Below are 23,407 nucleotides of genomic sequence, written 5' to 3'. Positions count from 1 at the left end.
TGAATGTACTCCTGGTGTAACAAAACGCAGAACACACCGTTCGAAGCGTAAGACTTTGAAAGCTACAGCAGGACGCGGTAATGAAACTTTTAAAAAAAGAGATCACTGACGCCCAAACCATTTGCTATGAAAGTAGATCTGTTTAAATTCTTTCACAAGATTAAATGTAAGCACATGTTTTATCAAAACACTGTTTCAGTCCTAGAAACCCAACAAAGAACTGGTACCCATTTTAAGCCCAAAAGCTAATTCTGCCTTATAGTTAACAACTCTTCGATTAGGTTAGTCGAACAAGAAGCCATGTAGGAGAAAAACAAACCATTCATTCCATTCCATTCATTCAGAAGAACCCCACTAGGACAGAAGAACAGCCACTTAATGAACTAATGAAAGAGTCAGCTTTGGTTATCAAACCTGCAGATAAGGGGGGTGCTGTGGTCGTTTTAGACTATGAAAAATACAAAGAAGAGATTCAGAGACAACTCAGTAATGAACGTTTCTATAGAAAATTGAGTTTTGATCCCACACAGGTGTTCCAAAGGGATATACACTCTAATCTGGAGCAAACCCTATTAAAAAACCCTATCTCAAAACCTGAATATGAATACCTTTGCTGCAAATGTCCCATAAATCCATGCCTGTACATTCTGCCGAAATTACACAAACCTAGAACACAACAAGGCAATTATCCAGACAGACCAGTGGTTGCAGGAATAGGCCCAGTGCTAGAGCCATTGTCGACCTTCGTAGACTCCTTTATTAAATCTCATGGGCAAGAATTACCATCATATGTGAGAGACTCTATAAACTTCATAAACAAGATCTCAAATATAACGGAATTTAACAGGAGACTTCAATTTGGTCACATTAGATGTCGAGAGTCTATATACCAGCATTCCCCATACGGGGGTTGGCAGCCCTAGCTCGCTATTTGAGAGACAGACGAACCTACCTACCAACAAACTTTATTCTAGAGCTGGCTGAATATGATTTGATTTATAACTATTTCAGGTGTGATGATGATTCGCTCCGAGCTATGCTGACCTTTATGTGGGTCTTTTTTTAACAACGTTTTGTTAACAATGAAAGCGAAAATCTATTTTTGAATAAAATCCTGAAGTGGTATCGATACATTGAGGACTTTGAAGGAGCCAGTTTTTCAGTGAGTCGTATATGCCACTCCACAGAGGACTATCTAGAAAAGCAGCGGAGATACGCAATAGAGACTATTCTACGCAATAGAGACTATTCTCCACAATGTGTGGATGAAGCTCTTAATTCTGCATTGGGGAAAACACGAGATGAACTGCTTCAAAATACCCATTAGAGCTAAAGAACACTGTAATGTTCGCCACCACATATACTTCGAACTCGCGAAAAGTGATGCTGTCAAGAAACACTGGCATGTCTTAACATCGGACCCAGCTTTGCCAGCAGAATTTAAGAATCCACCACGTGTATATAGGAGAGGTCGCAATTTACGCGATAAATTGGTCGAAGCGAACTGCCAGGCACAAAAGAAAATCAACCAGGCTCTTTTACGCCCTCTTCCGAAGGGTAGATATAAATGCAGAGATTTCGCACAGTGCAATGTGATGAAGTGTGAATATTTCTGCCACCCACATACAGGAAAACGGTTCCAAATAAATTGCATTATTACGTGCTCCACCGCCCATGTTATCTACATGATTAAATGTCCACGTGGGCTGTGTTATGTAGATAAAACATCTCGTTCTCTCAAACAGAGAATGTGTTAACATAAAAGTTCAATCAGGAGAAACAACAGGGATTATCGTCGCAGTGCATTTTAATGAGTTAAACATTACAATTTTACCTTTAGATGTTGTGGCATAGAGAAAGTTAAGATATCAGACAGGAGAGGTGATATAAAAATACTCTGAGCAAAATATAATGTTTTGGGATTTTCACACTCCAGACATGATTTCCTTAATGATGAAATGCCTATGTATGTTATGTTGTAAATGTGAACATGAATTATGCCCCCATTTCACGTTTTTCTTGCGCTGTACCCAATGTTTTATGAAAACCTATTTGGTAGGTCGATGTACTCATTGGGGTTTTACATGCGTTTTATGTACACACTTTATTCGAATATTTATGAAATGCACATTGTTATATTTGGTCGCACTTGTTTTCCCTCGACTCCAAACCCATTCGATGGGTGGAACGGATGTGGGTGGGGTTATGTCTCCATAAAGGTGCTCATTTAAAAAAAACTCACAAAGCTCTGACGAAGGCCTGTGGCGGATAGTATCATTGTTCTTGAATGATCTTTACTATTAAGAGCAGTGTGCGGTTTTCTTTTTTCTCATGTTATTCAACTGTTACCATGCACCTGCAAAAAAGATAGCTCAGATGTGCGAGTGGCTTTTGAATTTTGAAAGTATGATCTTGACATGATCAGTCCAATCAAAGCTACTGTAGATATAAAGTGATATGACATAATTTTATCTGTGGCCAATGACCTTGAGCCTTATTGGATAGGCACTTCTAATGTAACTCTATGGCAGCACCCAAGGGGCTTGAATTTTCGAGGTCTACCCTTAGACTTGGCAGTGACTTACTGTCGCCAGGAGTGACAGAACACTGAGCTAATCATGGCGCAACTAGAGAACATTACCAACACCTACGCTCTGAATTTTCCGCTGGCTGTCCCACCGCCACATAAAGCACTGAGCTAGGCTGAAACACCTGCCTTTTGGAGCTGCTTTGCTCAAGAAATCAAAAAATAGACCATGTTTGTATGCAGCTTTATTACCTACATATTATTATTATTATTTTATTTTTATTTAACCTTTATTTAACCAGGTAAGCTAGTGGAGAACAAGTTCTCATTTACAACTGCGACCTGGCCAAGATAACACAAAGCAGTGCGACACAAACAACAACACAGTTACACACGGAATAAACAAACATACAGTCAATAATAAAATTTAAAAAGTCTATATACAGTATGTGCAAATGAGGTAGGATGAGGGAGGTAAGGAAATAAATAGGCCATTAGTGGCAAAATAATTACAATATAGCAATTAAACACTGGAGTGATAGATGTGCAGACGATGAGTGTGCAAGTAGAGATACTGGGGTGCAAAGGAGCAAAATAAATAACAGTATGTGGGATGAGGTAGTTGGATGGGCTATTTACAGATGGGCTATGTACAGGAGCAGGGATCTGTGAGCTGTTCTGACAACTGGTGCTTAAAGTTAGTGAGGGAGATATGAGTATCCAACTTCAGTGATTTTTGCAGATCGTTTCAATGATAAATGCCAACGTATTAATGCGAAAATAACATGTGAAACAGATAAACCCTGTTGTTGTTTTTTACCTAAAAATGTGGGTCTCAAAACAGGTGTGGCTCGGTCCCACCTGTCCTGAAGGACAGGTTGCCACTGATGTAATACTCATATAATGATGTACCATATATAGTGGGGCAAAAAAGTATTTAGTCAGCCACCAATTGTGCAAGTTCTTCCACTTAAAAAGATGAGAGAAGCCTGTAATTTTCATCATAGGTACACTTAAACTGTGACAGACAAAATGAGAAAAAAAAATCCAGAAAATCACATTGTAGCATTTTGAATGAATTTATTTGCAAATTATGGTGGAAAATAAGTATTTGGTCACCTACAAACAAGCAAGATTTCTGGCTCTCACAGACCTGTAACTTCTTATTTAAGAGGCTCCTCTGTCCTCCACTCGTTACCTGTATTAATGGCACCTGTTTGAACTTGTTATCAGTATAAAAGACACCTGTCCACAACCTCAAACAGTCACACTCCAAACTCCACTATGGCCAAGACCAAAGAGCTGTCAAAGGACACCAGAAACAAAATTGTAGACCTGCACCAGGCTGGGAAGACTGAATTTGCAATAGGCAAGCAGCATGGTTTGAAGAAATCAACTGTGGGAGCAATTATTAGGAAATGGAAGACATACAAGACCACTGATAATCTCCCTCGATCTGGGGCTCCACGCAAGATCTCACCCCGTGGGGTCAAAATGATCACAACAATGGTGAGCAAAAATCCTAGAACCACACAGGGGGACCTAGTGAATGACCTGCAGAGAGCTGGGACCAAAGTAACAAAGCCTACCATCAGTAACACACTACGCCGCCAGGGACTCAAATCCTGCAGTGCCAGACGTGTCCCCCTGCTTAAGCCAGTACATGTCCAGGCCCGTCTGAAGTTTGCTAGAGAGCATTTGGATGATCATGAAGAAGATTGGGAGAATGAAACCAAAATATAACTTTTTGGTAAAAACTCAACTCGTTGTGTTTGGAGGACAAAGAATGCTGAGTTGCATCCAAAGAACACCATACCTACTGTGAAGCATGGGGGTGGAAACATCATGCTTTGGGGCTGTTTTTCTGCAAAGGGACCATGACGACTGATCCGTGTAAAGGAAAGAATGAATTGGGCCATGTATCGTGAGATTTTGAGTGAAAACCTCCTTCCATCAGCAAGGGCATTGAAGATGAAACGTGGCTGGGTCTTTCAGCGTGACAATGATCCCAAACACAACGCCCGGGCAACGAAGGAGTGGCTTCGTAACAAGCATTTCAAGGTCCTGGAGTGGCCTAGCCAGTCTCCAGATCTCAACCCCATAGAAAATCTTTGGAGGGAGTTGAAAGTCCGTGTTGCCCAGCAACAGCCCCAAAACATCACTGCTCAAGAGGAGATCTGCATGGAGGAATGGGCCAAAATACCGGCAACAGTGTGTGAAAACCTCGTGAAGACTTACAGAAAACATTTGACCTCTGTCATTGCCAACAAAGGGTATATAACAAAGTATTGAGATAAACTTTTGTTATTGACCAAATACTTATTTTCCACCATAATTTACAAATAAATTAATGAAAAATCCTACAATGTGATTTTCTGGGGTTTTTTTTCTCAATTTGTCTGAGAACTTGCACAATTGGTGGCTGACTAAATACTTTTTTTGCCCCACTTTACTTATACAATTACAGGGCAATTACAGGGTGGGTGGAGCTACAGCTCTGATATGATAAGCTAACATTACTGATATGATTAACTACAAATACTTCACAGCCTTTTGTACATAGTAGAAGTCGCATGTAAGTGAGACTCCCTATCAGAATACAAAGATCACTTTGTGGTCTGATTGTGTTCAGATCTGGCTGACCACTTCAGGAGGTGGTCTGGGATGTACAATTTTGTGCAGATTTCTTCTCAGTCTGAACAGAGTCACTCTACCGAAAGCGCATACAGTGAGCGACCTCATCAGTACTCCTCCCACAAGTCTCCAGAAAACATGTGTTTTGGAACCGAGAGGCACCTTTTCATTATAATGTTGGAGGAAATATGTTAGTTACCTCATACAAGTACTTGGGAGTATGGCTAGATGGTACACTGTCCTTCTCTCAGCACGTATCAAAGCTGCAGCCTAAGGTTAAATCTAGGCTTGGTTTCCTCTATAGTAATCGCTCCTTTTTCCCCCCAGCTGCCAAACTAACCCTGATTCAGATCACCATCCTAGCCATGCTAGATTACGGAGACGTAATTTATAGATCGGCAAGTAACAGTGCTCTCGAGCGGCTAAATGTTCATTACCATTCAGCCATCAGATTTGTCACCAATACTTCATATAGGACATATCACTGCACTCTATACTCCTCTGTAAACTGATCTCTATATACTCGTCGCAAGAACCACTGGTTGATGCTTATTTATAAAACCCTCTTAGGCCTCACTCCACCTTATCTGAGGTACCTACTGCAGCCCTCATCCTCCACATACAACACCCGTTCTGCCAGTCACTTAGGTCCCCAAAGCACACACATCCCTGGGTCGCTCCCCTTTTCAGTTTGCTGCAGCAGACTGGAACGAGCTGCAAAAAACACTCAAAGTAGACAGTTTTATCTCCATCTTTTCATTCAAAGATTCAATCATGGACACTCTTACTGACAGTTGTGGCTGCTTCACGTGATGTATTGTTCTCTCTACCTTTTGTGCTGTTGTCTGTGCCCAATAATGTTTGTACCATGTTTTGTGTTTCTACCATGTTTTGCTGCTGCTATGTTGTGTTGTTACCATGTTGTTGTCATGTTGTGTTGCTACCATGCTGTGTCGTCAAGTGTTGCTGCCATGTTATATTGTTGTCTTAGGTCTCTCTTTATGTAGTGTTGTGGTGTCTCTCTTGTCATGATGTGTATTTTTAATCCCAGCCCCAGCAGGAGGCCTTTTGCCTTTCGGTAGGCCGTCATTGTAAATAAGACTTTTTTTTAACTGACTTTCCTTGTTAAATAAAGGTTTAATAAAAAACGTTTTATAAAGCTCCTGTTGTCTGGGGCTAAGCAGTTCCTCAGATGCCTGAACAGTCGTCACTAGTTACCACAGCCACAAAGTCATAAACCCCGTCTATTTCTACAATGCATCTTCTTAAAATGTGATTTTGAACCTAACCTTAACCACACTGCTAACCCTCACCTTAAATTAAGACCAAAAAGCACATTTTCTTTGTGGCTGTGGTAACTAATGGAAACCTTCCTCAACTGGAGGGCACTTCAGCTGGATGGAAATAAATCAGAGAGGAAGTGAGAGGATTTACTCTGCCCAAATTCTGTCCCCGTGAGATAAGCCTTTTTTGTATGGTTTGTGAGAGTCCCGAATTACTTGATGTTTATTTTATCTAATACAAGTTTCGTAATGTGTAGTCTGTTACAAATGTACTGACATAAATGAATGCATGTGGTATTCTGGAAACTTTCAGAAAAACGACTCACGCGACTATCTTGTAAATATAATAGATCATTTTTGAATAAATATAGTGGGGAATCATCTGTGACCTTTGAAAGGAATGAAAATATGTACATATATTTTCCTCTGAGCCCAACCTGCCTCCAAATGCATATCAACAATAATGCTATATCTCTCAAAGGTTCTTATCATTTCTCACACCTTGTACCCTTTCCCCCTGTGACATGCTCAGCCATCAAAAAAACTGCAAGCATGCACGATATCTGTCTCAGAATGGATGAAGGCATTATCAGCCATTTGATATTCTGAGGCTCATTGTCAGAAACAATATGCTGCTTTTTCCACAGTGATGACACATACCTTTTTTCTCACCAATATGTGCCCTATTAGAAAACTGCAGGCAGTTAACTCATTACCATACTTATTACCTGCAAAGAATTGCACATGCATGGCAAAATGCTGATTATTTAAGTTAATCAATTTGACAACCTAAAATGTGAGGTAGAAGTGGAAGGGTTCAGTAAAAGTACAAATGGCTCTAGGGACATGCTGCTGATTAGGTTAGATCTTTCAAGATTACATTTGAGGATTAGTTTATTATGCTTCGGATCAAAAGCATATGTATCTGGAGATTCATAAAATACATAATTCAAATTTTAAAAAATTATGCCTTTCCCATTACCAAAGAAATTCCCGTTTTTCAGACATGTTCCTATTTATAACTTTTTACTAGAACACAGCTAACTAAATGCTGACATCTAGTGGTAAGAAAATAATTACAATAACATAGCTTTTCACATAGTGGGTTCTTGTCCAATCATATTGATAGATGTCAAAGAGTTTGACAGGCGAAAACAAATTTCCAGGAGCCATCCACCCCATTGCATTCACCTGTCCTGTCCTACCAGAAATAAATGAAAGGGGATGCAGGAACGCAATGAAGAATCTTTAGATTGATGAGAATGAGATTTACAGTAAGGTCTTTGCAAAAGTACGAATTAATGCATTGAACAATATAGACTACATATTATGTTGATCTAATCATGAAAGCAAAGCAGTGTTCATACTGCACTGTAAAATGTATGGATTAAATTAATTTACTCTGGTACCACTTGCAAAAACACAATAAGTTCTATAGTTATATAAAACATATTTTGATTGAAATATAAAAGCTTTTATATCATAGCATTGTGGTAAAATTGTTAACTCCTGCATCTCCAGATGTAAATTATCAGGATGTATTACGTAAATGCAGAATTATCACCGATAGAACAATGAGCTATACAAATCTTTGGTATTACATGATCTCTTTAAAGTAAAGAAACACGCCCCTCCCTCGTCATGTCCTCAATCACGTCCGCGTCCCATCTCTATCACACAGCGGTAGTATCACGTCAACACAATGATCAACCTCGTTTATTATAATGGAAAACGCGCTTTTTTTTCAACAAAGGCTCAGAAAATCTGTGTTGTGTAACTTGCTACTTCATATATTGCAACCGCATCTAAGATAAAATCGCTGTCCAAACTCCGGTAAGCCTAAATGTTGTATGATTTGGGTTGCTAGCTAGCTACCAGCTAGCCTGTTTATGTGGTTACGTTAGGCCGCAGTCTTTTGTATTTCGTCGAGCATGCATTTGCCGTCTTGGCGGAAAATACACGTTTTATCAGGTACACGCAACGATAAGATGCATTACATTTTTAAATATATTTATGACCTGTCACTTCATAATGATGCAACTATCTGTTTTGTATGTCAGCTTCCGCAAAAGGTGTTGGTCTTTCCTCAGTAAATTGTGTTTAGTTAGTTGATGCCAATACAATTCAGCAAACTTGTTTAACTAGTTAGTTAGCTGCATTGGGAAGGAGCACATGGAATCAACTAGCTGTTTACATACAAAACCCAAAACATGCATCGCAATAGCTACCAACTACAAAAATATTTGTTTAACTAGCTGTAGTTTAGCTTGTCTTATAGGAGATGCATGGGTTAGCAGATATTTCAAGATTTGTGTAGTGTTTTGGTCACATTGTACTCAGGCTACGTTATTATCAGGTCAGGTTGGAATGAATAAATTGCTAATCTACATTTCAAATGGAGATATTGTTTCTGTCACTGACATTCATTCATGATCTATCACTGTACATGTTTTGCTTAATAGTGTCATATATAAACATGATCTGTTATTTGAGCATTATAAATGCATAATAACCTTTTATGATTGAAATATAAAGCCCCAATCTGGATTGACTACTGTTCATGTCATCACCAGTTTGCAGTATATCATACATTTAGCTGACTTGGCATAACTTTTGAGCAGTGGTGCCTATAGAACTAAGAAAATTAACCAACTTTTCAAATCATCAGGGTGGTTTCCTTCACTGTGATCAGAGAAAGAGGAGCGCTCAGACAAACTTAAACTCACAAGACAAAGAAACGTTGGGAGTCTCTGCGATGGCAGGCGGACGAAGAGGGGCGAACCGCACTGCTTACTGCAGGTCTCCACTGAGCAGTGAGCCAGGCTCGGTCGGCAATGGCAACCACTCTACCAGCTCCCCAGTCACAGGGGTGCGGTCTCGGACAAGGTGAGAGGACAAGGGCATAGTATGGGGTGTCTGGGTTCTGTGTAGAGCACTGTGATATGTGGTTGTAATGATATGTTGTTGTGAGAGTGATTTGTTTATGTTGCATAAGGAAAGGATAAGGGGGATACCTAGTTGTACAACTGATTGCATTTAACTAAAATGTGTTTTCCGCGTTTAACCCAACCCCACTGAATCAGATTGATGTGGAGGGCTGCCTTAATCGGCTTCCATGTCTTCGGCACCCGTGAACGTAGCTGTCTTTAGATATGAACGTGTAGTAACACAAAGTATTTCTGTAAGCCCCTGATCATGTGTGTGTTCTAGGAACGGCTCAGGAACGGGCATCTCTAGCCCCCCCTTGGCAGCCCATACGGTGGTTCCTCTGAAGCACTGTAAGATCCCAGAGTTATCCATGGACAGGAATGTGCTGTTTGAGCTGCACTTGTTCTTCTGCCACCTCATCGCCCTTTTTGTCCACTATGTCAACATCTACAAGACTGTCTGGTGGTACCCCCCCTCACACCCCCCCTCACACACCTCACTGGTGAGTCCCCCCACTCTGACTGTCACTGACTGATGATGTTATCTGACTGTGTTGCTGTCTGTCTGTAATCTGTCTGTTAGGGTTTGTTTGTGGCTCACTTCGGGAGGTTATTGGATTTTGTGTGAGTTTGTTTGTTTGGTTGTGTGGTGACTTCATTGCCATTGTGTGAGGGTTTGATTGTATTTGACCACATTGGTCTCCCAAGTGGCGCAGCGGTCTAAGGCACTACATCTCAGTGCTAGAGGCGTCACTACAGACCCTGGTTCGATTCCAGACTGTATCACAACCGGCTGTGATTGGGAGTCCTATAGGGTGGCGCACAATTGGCCCAGCGTCTTCCGGGTTAGGGTTTGGCCGAGTAAGACAGTCATTGTAAATAAGAATTTGTTCTTAACTGACGTGCCTAGTTAAATAAAAACATAATGGAGATAGTATCAGGTTTGATAATGGAGAGGAGAAGGTCCAGGTGTGCATATTTGCTGTCTCCATTCTTTGTACTTCGACATCTTACAAATTACATCTGAAAAGGGATTCCTTTCCAAATGTTGTCACTATACTGTTATAAATGATTTCACTTCTCATGGCATGCTAACTTCATTTCCAGTAAGTAATACAACATCATTATAAAATATTTTGTTTTGTCTAATGCAGAACTTCCACCTCATCGACTATAACATGCTGGTGTTCACAGTCATCATACTGGCTCGCAGGCTGATTGCAGCGATTGTAAAAGAGGTAGGAATTCACACCGCTTGGCAAGTTTGATATTATAGATTTGTTGTAAACAATTCCACCAATGTGCATCTCTTTAATAATGCAAGTGTTATTGTGTGATATTTGTCAATGTAGGATTTTTTCCTGCACCTCTATCTCTTTCTGTTTTTCTCAAACCGCTCAGGTCTGTTTCTGTCTCTCAGGTGAATAGTACCTTATTGGCATAACAAACATCATGTCTGTCTGACTCTGCCTCTCTCTCTCTGCCTCTCCAGGCATCCCAGAGTGGGAAGCTCTCGTTCCCTCACTCCATCTTCCTAGTGATGGCACGGTTCGCTGTGCTCACACTGACGGGCTGGAGTCTGTGTCGCTCCCTCATATACCTATTCAGGACCTACTCTGTCCTCAGCCTGCTTTTCCTCTGTTACCCGTGAGTATGGTCAGCCGTCAGACCTCAGTATCACAACCATTCAAGCCAGACTTCACAATGACACAGAGAGTCATACATAGCGTACTACTTGCCAAACAACCACATCACTAGTATCAACCTTCACTAGAGTTCAGAGCATTTGTCAAGCTCCACAATGTTTCAGAGCCACAGTATGTGATGTTCCCTATACAGTTCAAAGTTAGTCATCACAGTACCGACTAACTCCAGATTAGATTCCTATGATCTGAATAGACTATTATATACCCCTGTCAGTTTGGAATAGATTGGGACCTGAAAATTCTGAAATCCCCTGTTTCCATAGGTTCGGTATGTACATTCCCTTTTTCCGGTTGAACTGCGACTTCCGCCGGGTGGGGCCGCTCTCACCCATCACCAGCATCGGGTCGAAGGAGGTGGGCAGCGTAGGGCGCGGGCGGGACTACCTGACGGTGCTAAAGGAGACGTGGAAGCAGCACACCAGCCAGCTGTACGGGGTCCAGGCCATGCCCACACACGCCTGCTGCCTCTCCCCAGACCTCATCCGCAAGGAGGTGGAGTACCTGAAGATGGACTTCAACTGGAGGATGAAGGAGGTGCTGGTCAGCTCCATGCTCAGTGCCTACTATGTGGCCTTCGTACCTGTATGGTTTGTTAAGGTGAGTACCTATAACTGACTTCCACTGTTATAACTGAGAAGCCTCATGTTATGTATGTTGCAGGATGTGCTAGTCCAATTCCCTATGAAGTTGTGTGTTGCGCTGACTGAGATTTAAGAAATTATGGTCTGTCGTCAGAGCTGTTTGTTTTGCACCATAGGGCAGCGTTGTTATATATTGCCAACGATTTATGTCAACATCATTAGATGGAATACTTGCATTTCTTAATGCCTGCAGTTGTAATGGGCGGCGCACAATTGGCTCAGCGTTGTCCGGGTTAGGGGAGGGTTTGGCTGGGGTGGGTCGTCATTGTAAATAAGAATTTGTTCTTAACTGACTTAGTTTAATAAAGGTTAAACAAATAATAATGTAATGTATGTCTGAGGTGCTGTGTTTTTCTGTCTTCTGAAGAGCACACAGTACGTGGACAAGCGCTGGTCCTGTGAGCTCTTCATCCTGGTGTCTGTCAGTACCTCAGTCATCCTCATGAGACACCTGCTGCCCCCACGCTACTGTGACCTGCTCCACAAGGCCGCAGCCCACCTGGGCTGCTGGCACAAAGTAGACCCTTCTCTCTGCTCCAACGTCCTGCAGCACATGTAAGTACCACTAGTGAGGTGTTATCACGGCCCGAGGAGCACTAATGATATGTGTTCCTCAGTGTTTTGGGAGGGATTATAACACTAATTACTCTAGTAATAACATGTTAGTAATTGTTGTATATTACTACAGTTATTACAATGCTATGACAACTGAATATAAATCATTAATCTGGTATTTGAACCCTTTCTCTCCTACAGATGGACGGAAGAGTACATGTGGCCCCAGGGTGTCCTGGTCAAACACAATAAGAATGTTTACAAGGCCATGGGGCACTACAATGTGGCTGTCCCCTCAGACGTCTCCCACTATCGCTTCTATGTAAGTAACACCAACTGCAAGACGGTTCTTGTTTGAGCCTCAGGCAGCCACAGCTACAGGACTGGTTGCACTTCTAGACATTGTTTGTTCAATAACAACATGCCTCCTTTTTTCTTCTATTTTTATCCTTTAGTTTTTCTTCAACAAGCCCTTACGAATATTGAACATCCTCATCATCTTGGAAGGTGCTATGATATTCTACCAGCTCTACTCGTTGATATGCTCAGAAAAGTGGCATCAGACGATATCCTTGGCTTTAATTCTCTTTAGCAACTACTACGCCTTCTTCAAGCTTCTCAGAGACAGAATAGTCTTAGGCAAGGCATACTCATACTCAAACAGCTCATCTGACCAGAAGATAAGTTAAAGATAAGCTATTGTTGGTCATTTATTATGGAACAAGAAAAACACGCATGAAAGCTTTGTATTTTTTCTACAACTGCATTTTGTGTCACTGTTGTTTTTGTTCTGATCTGCCATAATAAAAATAAACATATTTTTGTATTCCTTTCAAGGTTGTGCCTGTGATTATTTTATAGTTGAACTCTTGAGTTAACTGTGCTCTCTGGTGTCTCCATGATCTGTTTCCCACTAGAGGGCTCTTTACAGTACCACTCCCTACAACTCTATACTTCTTTTCACCAACAGATGTCAATATAATTATTTTCTCAATATAGATATTAGATATGCAGCATTTCAATATATTCAAAGAGTGAACAATTGATAAAGTGTGGCCCCAGGGCCCCTATATATAGTATATATAGCTAGGCTGTGTTTCTTTTTTTCTTTAAAAAAAAGAAGTTTTTTCTCAAAAGAGTTTTGGTATTTTCCCAAGGGTATCTTGCAAAATAATCTTCAATTCACCCCTTTTTCTTGGCAAGCAGGTCTACCTGACTTAGCCACATTGAATGCACTTGAGCATCCTCCAACAACCATCCCATGGGACCTCAATTACCTGGCTTGCACTCCATCCAGGGCTTGACCACTCAGACTTGTGAGACCCTTAGAATAATATGACAATGGGTGGATTTGATTATGCTGAGCCGCAGGGCACCAGTCTATGGCCCACGACATGAATGGGCAAAAGTAGTGAGGGAGAAGCACCCTTCTCAAACCGAACAGTAATATTCGTTGCCGGCCATGTCAACAAGGCATTATGTTACATTGTCCAGAAACATTCAATATCTCTTTTCCATAAAATTAATGTTTTTACATTTTCAAATTAGTTTTAATTAGGAAGCCATATAAAGCGTTTTTATCAAAAGCAATCAGTTTTGCTTGTGAAAACACAGAATCCTACTCATTAGTCCATGTGCTTAATTACATCACTTTTGTTTTGAGACAACTTCACCATGGGCTTTGAAAGGGGCATCTGGCTCATGCCGGGAGGCAGCCTGGTTCCAAATGCAATCAACTTTCAATCGTTGCAAAACACGCCTACCTGGGCACCTGGATCAAAACAATCAGAATCCCCTCAATTATAGTGTATGTTCCCGCTCATTGGATCTCATTCCAATTGGGGAAAATGTAGTATCTGGCCCTTTAAAAGCTGCAATATGTACCTTTTTGGGTGACCCCACCAAATTCACATAAAAATGTGTATTATAGATATGTTATCATTGAAAGTCTAAGAAGTGGTAGATATATTCTATGTGTACTATTTCTATGCTTCCCGTCTGTTACTTTCAGTTTTGTATGCCAGCTTCAAACAACTGAAAATACAAAATGTTTGGTTATTGAACATATATTTCACCATGGTTTAAATGGTACAATGATTCTCTACACTTGTTGCTTGTTTTGTCACATAACCTGATATTAGGCGAACTATTAGAATTTTAGCAACCAGGAAATGGTAGAGTGATTTCTGTATATTTCGCCTTTTAAAGGTACCATCTAGACAGCTGTGAAATATATTTTTTAATAACCCAAAATATTGTATTATCAGCTGTTTGAAGCTGGTGTACAAAACTGAAAGTAAACTAAACTTATGAACGGGAAGCATAGAAATAGCACAAATAGAACAGTTCTACCGCTTCTTAGTCTTGCATTCAATGAGAATGGCAGATCTATAAATTAACTTTCTATGTGAATTGGTCGGTCACCCAAAAAGTTACATATTGCAACTTTAAATGCAAGATAAAGATGTCTCAGTGCGCTCCAAGTACCCCGCTTGGGATTCTATACTGAACAAAAATATAATCGCAACATGTAACGTGTTGGTTCGATGTTTCATGAGCTGAAATAAAAGATCCCAGAAATGTTCCGTACGCACCAATTGCTTGTTTTTCTCAAATTGTGTGCTCAAATTGGTTTACATCCCTGTTAGTGAGCTTTTCTCCTTTGCAAAGACAATCCTTCCATCTGACAGGTGTGGCATATCAAGAAGCTGATTAAACAGCATGATCATTACACAGGTGCACCTTGTGCTGGGGACAATAAAAATCAACTCTAAAATGTGCAGTTTTGTCACAACACAATGCAACAGTTGTCTCAGTTTTGAGGGAGTGTTCAATTGGCATGCTGACTGAAGAATTGTCCACCAGAGTTGTTGCCAGAAAATGTAATGTTAATTTCTCTACCATAAGCCATCTCCAATGTCATTTTAGAGAATTTGACAGTATGTCCAACCAGCCATACAACCGCAAACCTTGTGTAACCACGCCAGCCCAGGACCTCCACATTCGGCTTCTTCACCTCTGTGACTGACCACCCGGACAGCAGAAATGTGTATGAACTGTAAGTCAGTAAAGTCGTTGAAATTGTTGAATGTTGCGTTTATATTTGTGTTCAGTATATTTAAGGTGTTCTATGGGGCTCTTGTACACTAGTCTGTCGTTTTTTCCCAATTAGACAACCTCAATGAGAAACATTTTATTGGGAAAACTGACTAGGCGTTCATTCAACCGATTATTTTGTACGTTATACATTCGGTAAGTGATCCATTGTCTTCCGATAGACGCATTCATTTGTTCATGTCATTGACATGGTTTACTGCAAATGCGCCATTGAGATTTATATTTATTTATATTATGCACTTATTTTTCTTACTTCAAGTTTATAATATTGCGAGTGAGTTAATGTATTTTACAGCGTGGTGGTGAACAAGTTGACAGTGTGGTTAGTGGCCATCTTTGGAACATAGTAGTCCACTGATTCAAGTTCAGTTGGAGGATGGCTATATAGTCCATTCTGTATCCGTAATAACTAGTGTATGAAAGATAAAATGAATTAACCATTGTAATACAAAAAACAAATATACAGTGCCTTGAGAAAGTATTCGGCCCCCTTGAACTTTGCGACCTTTTGCCACATTTCAGGCTTCAAACATAAAGATATAAAACTGTATTTTTTTGTGAAGAATCAACAACAAGTGGGACACAATCATGAAGTGGAACGACATTTATTGGATATTTCAAACTTTTTTAACATATCAAAGACTGAAAAATTGGGCGTGCAAAATTATTCAGCCCCCTTAAGTTAATACTTTGTAGCGCCACCTTTTGCTGCGATTACAGCTGTAAGTCGCTTGGGGTATGTCTATCAGTTTTGCACATCGAGAGACTGACATTTTTTCCCCATTCCTCCTTGCAAAACAGCTCGAGCTCAGTGAGGTTGGATGGAGAGCATTTGTGAACAGCACAACACACCATTTTCAGTTTTCAGTTCTTTCCACAGATTCTCGATTGGATTCAGGTCTGGACTTTGACTTGGCCATTCTAATACCTGGATATGTTTATTTTTGAACCATTCCATTGTAGATTTTGCTTTATGTTTTGGATCATTGTCTTGTTGGAAGACAAATCTCCGTCCCAGTCTCAGGTCTTTTGCAGACTCCATCAGGTTTTCTTCCAGAATGGTCCTGTATTTGGCTCCATCCATCTTCCCATCAATTTTAACCATCTTCCCTGTCCCTGCTGAAGAAAAGCAGGCCCAAACCATGATGCTGCCACCACCATGTTTGACAGTGGGGATGGTGTGTTCAGTTGTGTTGCTTTTACACCAAACATAACGTTTTGCATTGTTGCCAAAAAGTTCAATTTTGGTTTCATCTGACCAGAGCACCTTCTTCCACATGTTTGGTGTGTCTCCCAGGTGGCTTGTGGCAAACTTTAAACAACACTTTTTATGGATATCTTTAAGAAATGGCTTTCTTCTTGCCACTCTTCCATAAAGGCCAGATTTGTGCAATATACAACTGATTGTTGTCCTATGGACAGAGTCTCCCACCTCAGCTGTAGATCTCTGCAGTTCATCCAGAGTGATCATGGGCCTCTTGGCTGCATCTCTGATCAGTCTTCTCCTTGTATGAGCTGAAAGTTTAGAGGGACGGCCAGGTCTTGGTAGATTTGCAGTGGTCTGATACTCCTTCCATTTCAATATTATCGCTTGCACAGTGCTCCTTGGGATGTTTAAAGCTTGGGAAATCTTTTTGTATCCAAATCCGGCTTTAAACTTCTTCACAACAGTATCTCGGACCTGCCTGGTGTGTTCCTTGTTCTTCATGATGCTCTCTGCGCTTTTAACGGTCCTCTGAGACTATCACAGTGCAGGTGCATTTATACGGAGACTTGATTACACACAGGTGGATTGTATTTATCATCATTAGTCATTTAGGTCAACATTGGATCATTCAGAGATCCTCACTGAACTTCTGGAGAGTGTTTGCTGCACTGAAAGTAAAGGGGCTGAATAATTTTGCACGCCCAATTTTTCAGTTTTTGATTTGTTAAAAAAGTTTGAAATATCCAATAAATGTCGTTCCACTTCATGATTGTATCCCACTTGTTGTTGACTCTTCACAAAAAAATACAGTTTTATATCTTTATGTTTGAAGCCTGAAATGTGGCAAAAGGTCTCAAAGTTCAAGGGGGCCGAATACTTTCACAAGGCACTGTAACAGTGTCTAGTATCTGGGCTAGAGTAGACTATAATAAAACGAAGAACGGTGCGAATCAACGTCCTAGAATAAACCCGTCAAGTAATTGGACATCCACTTTGGTGTCTGATCCAATCCACTGTCATTATCTCTGACTCCGCTTACCCACGCAGCCATCTGTCAGAAAGTGTTAGCCCTTTTAATAAATGTAAAGCAATGTGTTCGTGGGATCGATCTATATCTATTTGATTTCTTGAAATTATAAAGAACCTAGGCCTTGTAGGCCTACAAGATGTCACACATCACTTACAGGTAATATAAACTATTCAGACCCCTTGATTTTCCCACATTATGTTGTTACAGCCATATTCTAAAATGTATTAAATTCAATCAACACACAATACCCCATAATGACAAAGTGAAAACAGGTTTTTAGAAATGTTAGCAAATGTATTAAAAAAACAAAACAGAAATAACTTGTTTACATAAGTATTCAGCATTGAAGGTCCCCAAGAACACAGTGGCCTCATTCATTTTAAAATGTAAGAAGGTTGGAACCACCAAGATTCTTCCTAGAGTTGGCTGCCCGGCCAAACTGAGCAATCGGGGTAGAAGGGAATTGGTCATGGAGGTCACCAAGAACCTGATGGTCACTCTGACGATCTCTCCAGCACTCCACCAATCAGGTCTCTATGGTAGAGTGGCCAGACGGAAGCCACTTCTCAGTGAAAGGCACCAGACAGCCCGCTTGGAGTTTGCCAAAGACACCTAAAGGACTCTCAGACCATGATAAACAAGATTATCTGGTCTGATGAAACCAAGATTGAACTCTTTGGCCTGAATGCCAAGCATCACGTCTGGCTGAAATCTGACACCATCCATACAGTGAAGCATGGTGATGGCAGCATCATGCTGTGGAGACTTTTCAGTGGCAGGGACTGGGAGACTAGTCAGTATCGAGGGAAAGATGAACGGAGCAAGTACAGAGATATCCTTGATGAAAATCTGCTCCAGAGCGCTCAGGACTTCAGACTGGGGTGAAGGTTCACTTTCCAACAGGACAACGACCCTAAGCACACAGCCAAGATAATCAAATCAAATCAAATTTATTTATATAGCCCTTCGTACATCAGCTGATATCTCAAAGTGCTGTACAGAAACCCAGGCTGAAACCCCAAACAGCAAGCAATGCAGGTGTAGAAGCACGGTGGCTAGGAAAAACTCCTAATGCAGGAGTGGCTTCGGGACAAGTCTCTAAATGTCCTTGAGTGGCCCAGTCAGAGCCCGGACTTGAAAAAAATCTCTGGAGAGACCTGAAAATAGCTGTGCAGCGACGCTCCCCATCCAACCTGACAGAGCTTGAGAGGATCTATAAAGAAGAATGGGATAAACTCCCCAAATACAGGTGTGCCAAGCTTGTAGTGTCATACCCAATAATATTGTAATCACTGCTTCAACAAAGACTGAGTAAAGAAGCTGAATACTTTATTATATTATATATTATATATTTTATTTTTGTATTTTTATAAATGTGCAAAAATGTATAAAAACCTGTTTTTGAATTGTCATAATGGGGTATTGTGTGTAGATTGATGAGGGGAAAAAAACGGTTTAATCAAATTTAGAATAAGGCTGTAAAGTAACAAAATGTGGAAAAAGTCAAGGGGTCTGAATACTTTCTGAATGCACTGTATGTAAAATCATTACACCTGCCCGATTGTCCACAGGTTTTCAGCTACAGAAGTTGAAAGACTTGTTTGCAATGTGTTGTCAGACCAATTATAAGGAAATTATGCATTCTAAAAATACCTCTCAGTGGAACTGTTTGCACAAGCCTGTTGTACAGGGACAGGCATTCTAAAATGAATCCTCCCCATTGGATGTTTTCCACACAAGCATATATTATTACCTGGATGCGTGAGCTTGTCCACCTTAAATGTACAAAGCTAGTCAAAATGCTGAATATTTGAGAATATAGCTAAAGCTCAGGTGGGGGTATTAGGTCATGTACTTTCACCCTGGCAGCCATCCAGGCATGAACCTCCTGCAGTTAACCCCTGTGTTGTTTTCCAGAGGATTGTGTGTCAGTGATACAAGAGGCTACTTTAATGTAGCAGCCTACATTGACTGGCATAATTCAAGATACAGCAAGTATTACCTTTTAAAATGAGATAATTACATCGAGTTGACATTCAGCAGGTCTACCAAGTCAAATGTCTGTTGGCTGGTGGTTCACTCATTACTTTTGGCCTCTTAGGTCTGATTTTCCGTTTTCCTAGCTTAAAATCCATCGAGAAACTGTTATGATTGTACTGTACATGCATTTCCTTAGCTCACACCATGTTCATCCTCCAATCCCTCTCCAGTCTTGTCAGGGATGGGAAGCGCTAGATCCTGACTTCCTACCTTTGTTGTTGTTACAGGACGTCCTGAAGCTTAGGCAGGGGCCACTCATCTTACCCAGAGTGCGTCACACTGACAAGCCATGGAGGACAATCGCAATAAGTGGAGCCCCAAAGTGCCAAAATTTGCAGAAACACAACGGAACCTGGAAATACCATCCAACACAAAATTGAGTGAGTAATGTTCAGTCTGAACCTACTTACAGAAGCCAAAAAGAAAAAGACAATAATCTCTATAATTTTGTTATATAAAGCTTAATAAATAATACTACTAAACTACCAAGCTGCTCGGAAAGAATCTGACTGAAATTAGCACTGAAGTGTGAAGTGAGAGGTGTGAAAACTCTTGAGCCTAACAATGGCAGGAGAGTTTCACAGCCTCCTCCATCTGTGCAGAGAATATATCCTCCACATAATCCCCAAAATACAACAGCCACAGGACAACTTTGTTTGGATACTGAAAATATATAGCTAGCTAATGACCTCCCTTTCCATGTGGAAAAGACAGACAGAGACTTGCTAGCTACGTTAGCTAGCTAACTGGGATTTTCTACAAGGAATCTGCCTCCTGAAAAAAACTTCTCCCAAGTGGGTGTGACACCTATACCCATTGCCTGCTGCACTGCTGCTTGGATGCCACCTGGCTATCTGTTCACCATCTACCCTGGCCTGTCTCCCCTGTCTGGTATAGGTACCCCCGTCACTCTCCCCCATCTCTTCTGAGATTTTGCCCGCCTCCAGCACACACGCACTGTTGAAGCGAGTGACTCTGAGCCCCAAGTTCTTATATTTTTCGCTTGTGCCTTATGCTATTTGCCTCATGACTCCTGCGTGCTTTGTTGACTAACTTGCTTGTTACCCCAACCGTGGGACAGTCTATGTTTTGTTCCCACACTCGAGACTCTGACTCTCTATTGGTTACACAGACTCTTGGCCTCCCATCCTATTCTAACCACCTATCGCCGGCTTTGTATTCATATTACCTGATGAAATTGCTGTACAATATGATCTTGTTGCCATCTAATGCACATTCAAATGTTATAAATCAACACTGCAGAGCTCTCCCTGTCCTCTGTCGTGCCCTAATTGTATTACTGCTGATTATATCTGGAAATGTGCATATACACCCTGGCCCGTCTACTGTTGCTCACCCCAATTCTGATTTGTGCTCTGATATCTGCTTCACTGACTTCTGCTCTCGTAAAAGCCTGGGTTTTCTGCACGTTGACACTAGAAGCTTATTACCTAAAATGGATCAATGGACAGTGTGGGTTCACAGCTCCAATCCAGATGTGTTGGTCATTACTGAGATGTGGTTAAGAAAGAGTGTTTTGAACACTGATGTTAACCTTTCTGGTTATAACCTTTTTCGTCAAGACAGATCTTCCAAAGGTGGTGGAGTGGCAATCTTTACCAAGGAACAACTTCAGTGCTCGGTTATCTCCACCAAGTCTGTCCCCAAACAATTAGATGTTCTGTTTTTACGCATTAAACTTTCAAATAACTCTTTGTTGACTGTTGCTGGGTGTTATCGGCCACCATCAGCACCGGCCTATATCCTAAGCTCTCTCCTGGCCCCTTACACTAAGTCTGAATGTGTCCTGCTAGGTGACCTAAACTGGGACATGCTTAAACCACCTGACCAAGTCCTAAAGCAATGGGACTCCCTAAATATTTCTCAGATTATTACCAATCCCGAAAGGTATGACTCCAAACACCCAGAAAAGGCTACTCTCCTTGATGTTATCCTTACATATAATCCTGATAGGTATCAGTCTGGTGTTTTCTGTGATGACCTTCATGATCACTGTTTTACAGCCTGTGTTCGTAATGGCTGCTCAGTGAAACGACCTGTCCTGACTTGTCATAGACTTTTGCTGCTGTAAATTGGTATAGAATCAGCTTGATCTTGATATTTTCAGTAGTATTGTAAACAAATACGCGGCCATAAAGAAAATCAGAATTAAAAACAGGTTCAGCCCCTGGTTCGACCGTGATCGTTACTCCACCTGGAGAATTCCATTTGGCAAATCGCTCGGCACACGCATACTCAGGCTGACTGGCTCTCGTTCAGGCAAATTAGAAATAAGTGCACTCAGGCTATCCGGAAGGCCAAAGTTACTTTAAGGAGCAGTTCTCTCTCTGTGGGTCTAACCCCAAGAAGTTCTAGAAAACGGTTAAAAACCTGGAGAATAAACCCTCCTCCTCACAGCTGCCCATGTCCCTTAATGTTGATGATGTGGTTGTTACTGACAAGGAGCTCTTTAACCACCACTTCATTAAGTCAGGATTCCTATTTGACTCTGACATGCCTCCTTGTCCATCCAACATTTCCTCATCTCCCACCCCTTTTAATGCGACTATCCCCGATGCTCCTCCCTCTTTTCCCCCTGCCCGCAACAAAGTTTGTTCCTGCAGGCAGTCACTGAGTCCAAGGTGCTAAAGGAACTCCTTAAACTTGACCCCCAAATATTATTTGGTTCAGAAGGTTTAGACCCTTTCTTCTTTAAGATTGCGGCCCCTATCATCGCCAATGTCACGTTCTGACCTTAGTTCCTTTGTTTTGTCTTTGTTTATATGGTCAGGGCGTGAGTTGGGGTGGGCAGTCTATGTTTGTTTTTCTTTGTTTGGTTTCTGTGTTCGGCCTAGTATGGTTCTCAATCAGAGGCAGGTGTCGTTAGTTGTCTCTGATTGAGAATCATACTTAGGTAGCCTTTTTCCACCTGTGTTTTTACGTGGGTCTTTGTCTTCCGTGTCAGTGTTTGTCGCCACACGGAACTGTTTCGTTGATGCACGTTATTTTGTTTTGTTCCAGTGTTCTGTTGTTTTTTTGTATTAAACATAATGGACACTTACCACGCTGCGTTTTGGTCCGATCCTTACTCCTCCTCCTCCTCAGAAGAGGACGCTATCCGTTACAGTCAAGCCTATCTCTAACCCTTTTAACCTGTCTCTCCTCTTTGGGGAGGTTCCCATTGCCTAGGAAGCAAGCCACGGTGTGTCCTTTATTTAAATGGAGAGATCAAGCTGATCCTAACTGTTTATGGCCAATTTCTATTTTGCCCTGTTTATCAAAAGTGTTGAAAAAACTTGTCAATAATCATCTGACTAGCTTTCTTGATGTCTATAGCATTCTCTCAGGTATGCAATCTGGTTTCCGCTCAGGTTATGGATGTGTCACTGCAACCTTAAAGGTCCTAAATTATGTCACCATTGCCCTTGATTCTAAGCAATATTGTGCTGCTATTTTTATTGACTTGGCCAAAGCTTTTGATACGGTAGACCATTCCATTCCTGTGGGCCAGCTAAGGAGTATTGGTGTCTTGGAGGGGTCTTTGGCCTGGTTTGCTAACTACCTCTCTCAGTGTATAAAGTCAGAACATCTGCTGTCTTAGCCACTGCTTGTCATCAAGGGAGTACCCCAAGGTTCGATCCTAGGCCCCACTCTCTTCTCAATTTACATCAACATCATAGCTGAAAGCAGTAGGAAGCTCTTTCATCCATTTGTATGCAGATGATACAGTCTTATACTCA

At 41.2% G+C, this 23,407-nt stretch overlaps 1 protein-coding gene and 1 long non-coding RNA gene across 3 annotated transcripts; both read left to right on the top strand.

Annotated features, from left to right (window-relative positions):
* The first annotated feature begins 8,075 nt into the window (after nt 1-8,075).
* On the top strand, nt 8,076-13,109 carry LOC110497989 (transmembrane protein 39B). 2 transcript variants are annotated; one of them, XM_021574499.3, is made up of 9 exons: nt 8,076-8,277; nt 9,113-9,330; nt 9,655-9,874; nt 10,526-10,609; nt 10,864-11,018; nt 11,341-11,674; nt 12,086-12,273; nt 12,475-12,595; nt 12,729-13,109. In XM_021574499.3, exons 2-9 carry the CDS (start codon nt 9,200-9,202, stop codon nt 12,960-12,962), a joined length of 1,467 nt encoding a protein of 488 aa, XP_021430174.1. In that variant the 5' UTR covers nt 8,076-8,277; nt 9,113-9,199; the 3' UTR covers nt 12,963-13,109. The 2 variants fall into 2 exon arrangements, with proteins under 2 accessions (XP_021430174.1, XP_021430175.1); XM_021574500.3 differs by having other exon boundaries at nt 8,083-8,415.
* A 5,497-nt stretch (nt 13,110-18,606) lies between these two features.
* LOC149975240 (uncharacterized) lies at nt 18,607-22,729 on the top strand. Its single transcript, XR_016488997.1, has 2 exons — nt 18,607-18,876; nt 19,895-22,729. It is a non-coding gene; the product is annotated as an uncharacterized LOC149975240 (long non-coding RNA).
* The last annotated feature ends 678 nt before the right edge of the window (nt 22,730-23,407 follow it).

The sequence above is a fragment of the Oncorhynchus mykiss genome, chromosome 19 (genome assembly GCF_057628025.1).
Source record: "Oncorhynchus mykiss isolate SJ-2025 chromosome 19, ASM5762802v1, whole genome shotgun sequence".
Taxonomy (NCBI): Eukaryota; Metazoa; Chordata; class Actinopteri; order Salmoniformes; family Salmonidae; genus Oncorhynchus; species Oncorhynchus mykiss.
The sequence above is the reverse complement of the archived record's forward strand: the minus strand, read 5'-3'. Positions and strand labels throughout refer to the sequence as shown.

Bases quoted from the DNA above. Each gene is read 5' to 3' on its own strand.
- LOC110497989 (XM_021574499.3), top strand. From the start codon at position 9,200: ATGGCAGGCGGACGAAGAGGGGCGAACCGCACTGCTTACTGCAGGTCT. The intron at 9,875-10,525 runs GTGAGTCCCCCC...TGTCTAATGCAG, and splicing joins CCCCCTCACACACCTCACTG to AACTTCCACCTCATCGACTA. The intron at 12,274-12,474 runs GTAAGTACCACT...TCTCTCCTACAG, and splicing joins TCCAACGTCCTGCAGCACAT to ATGGACGGAAGAGTACATGT.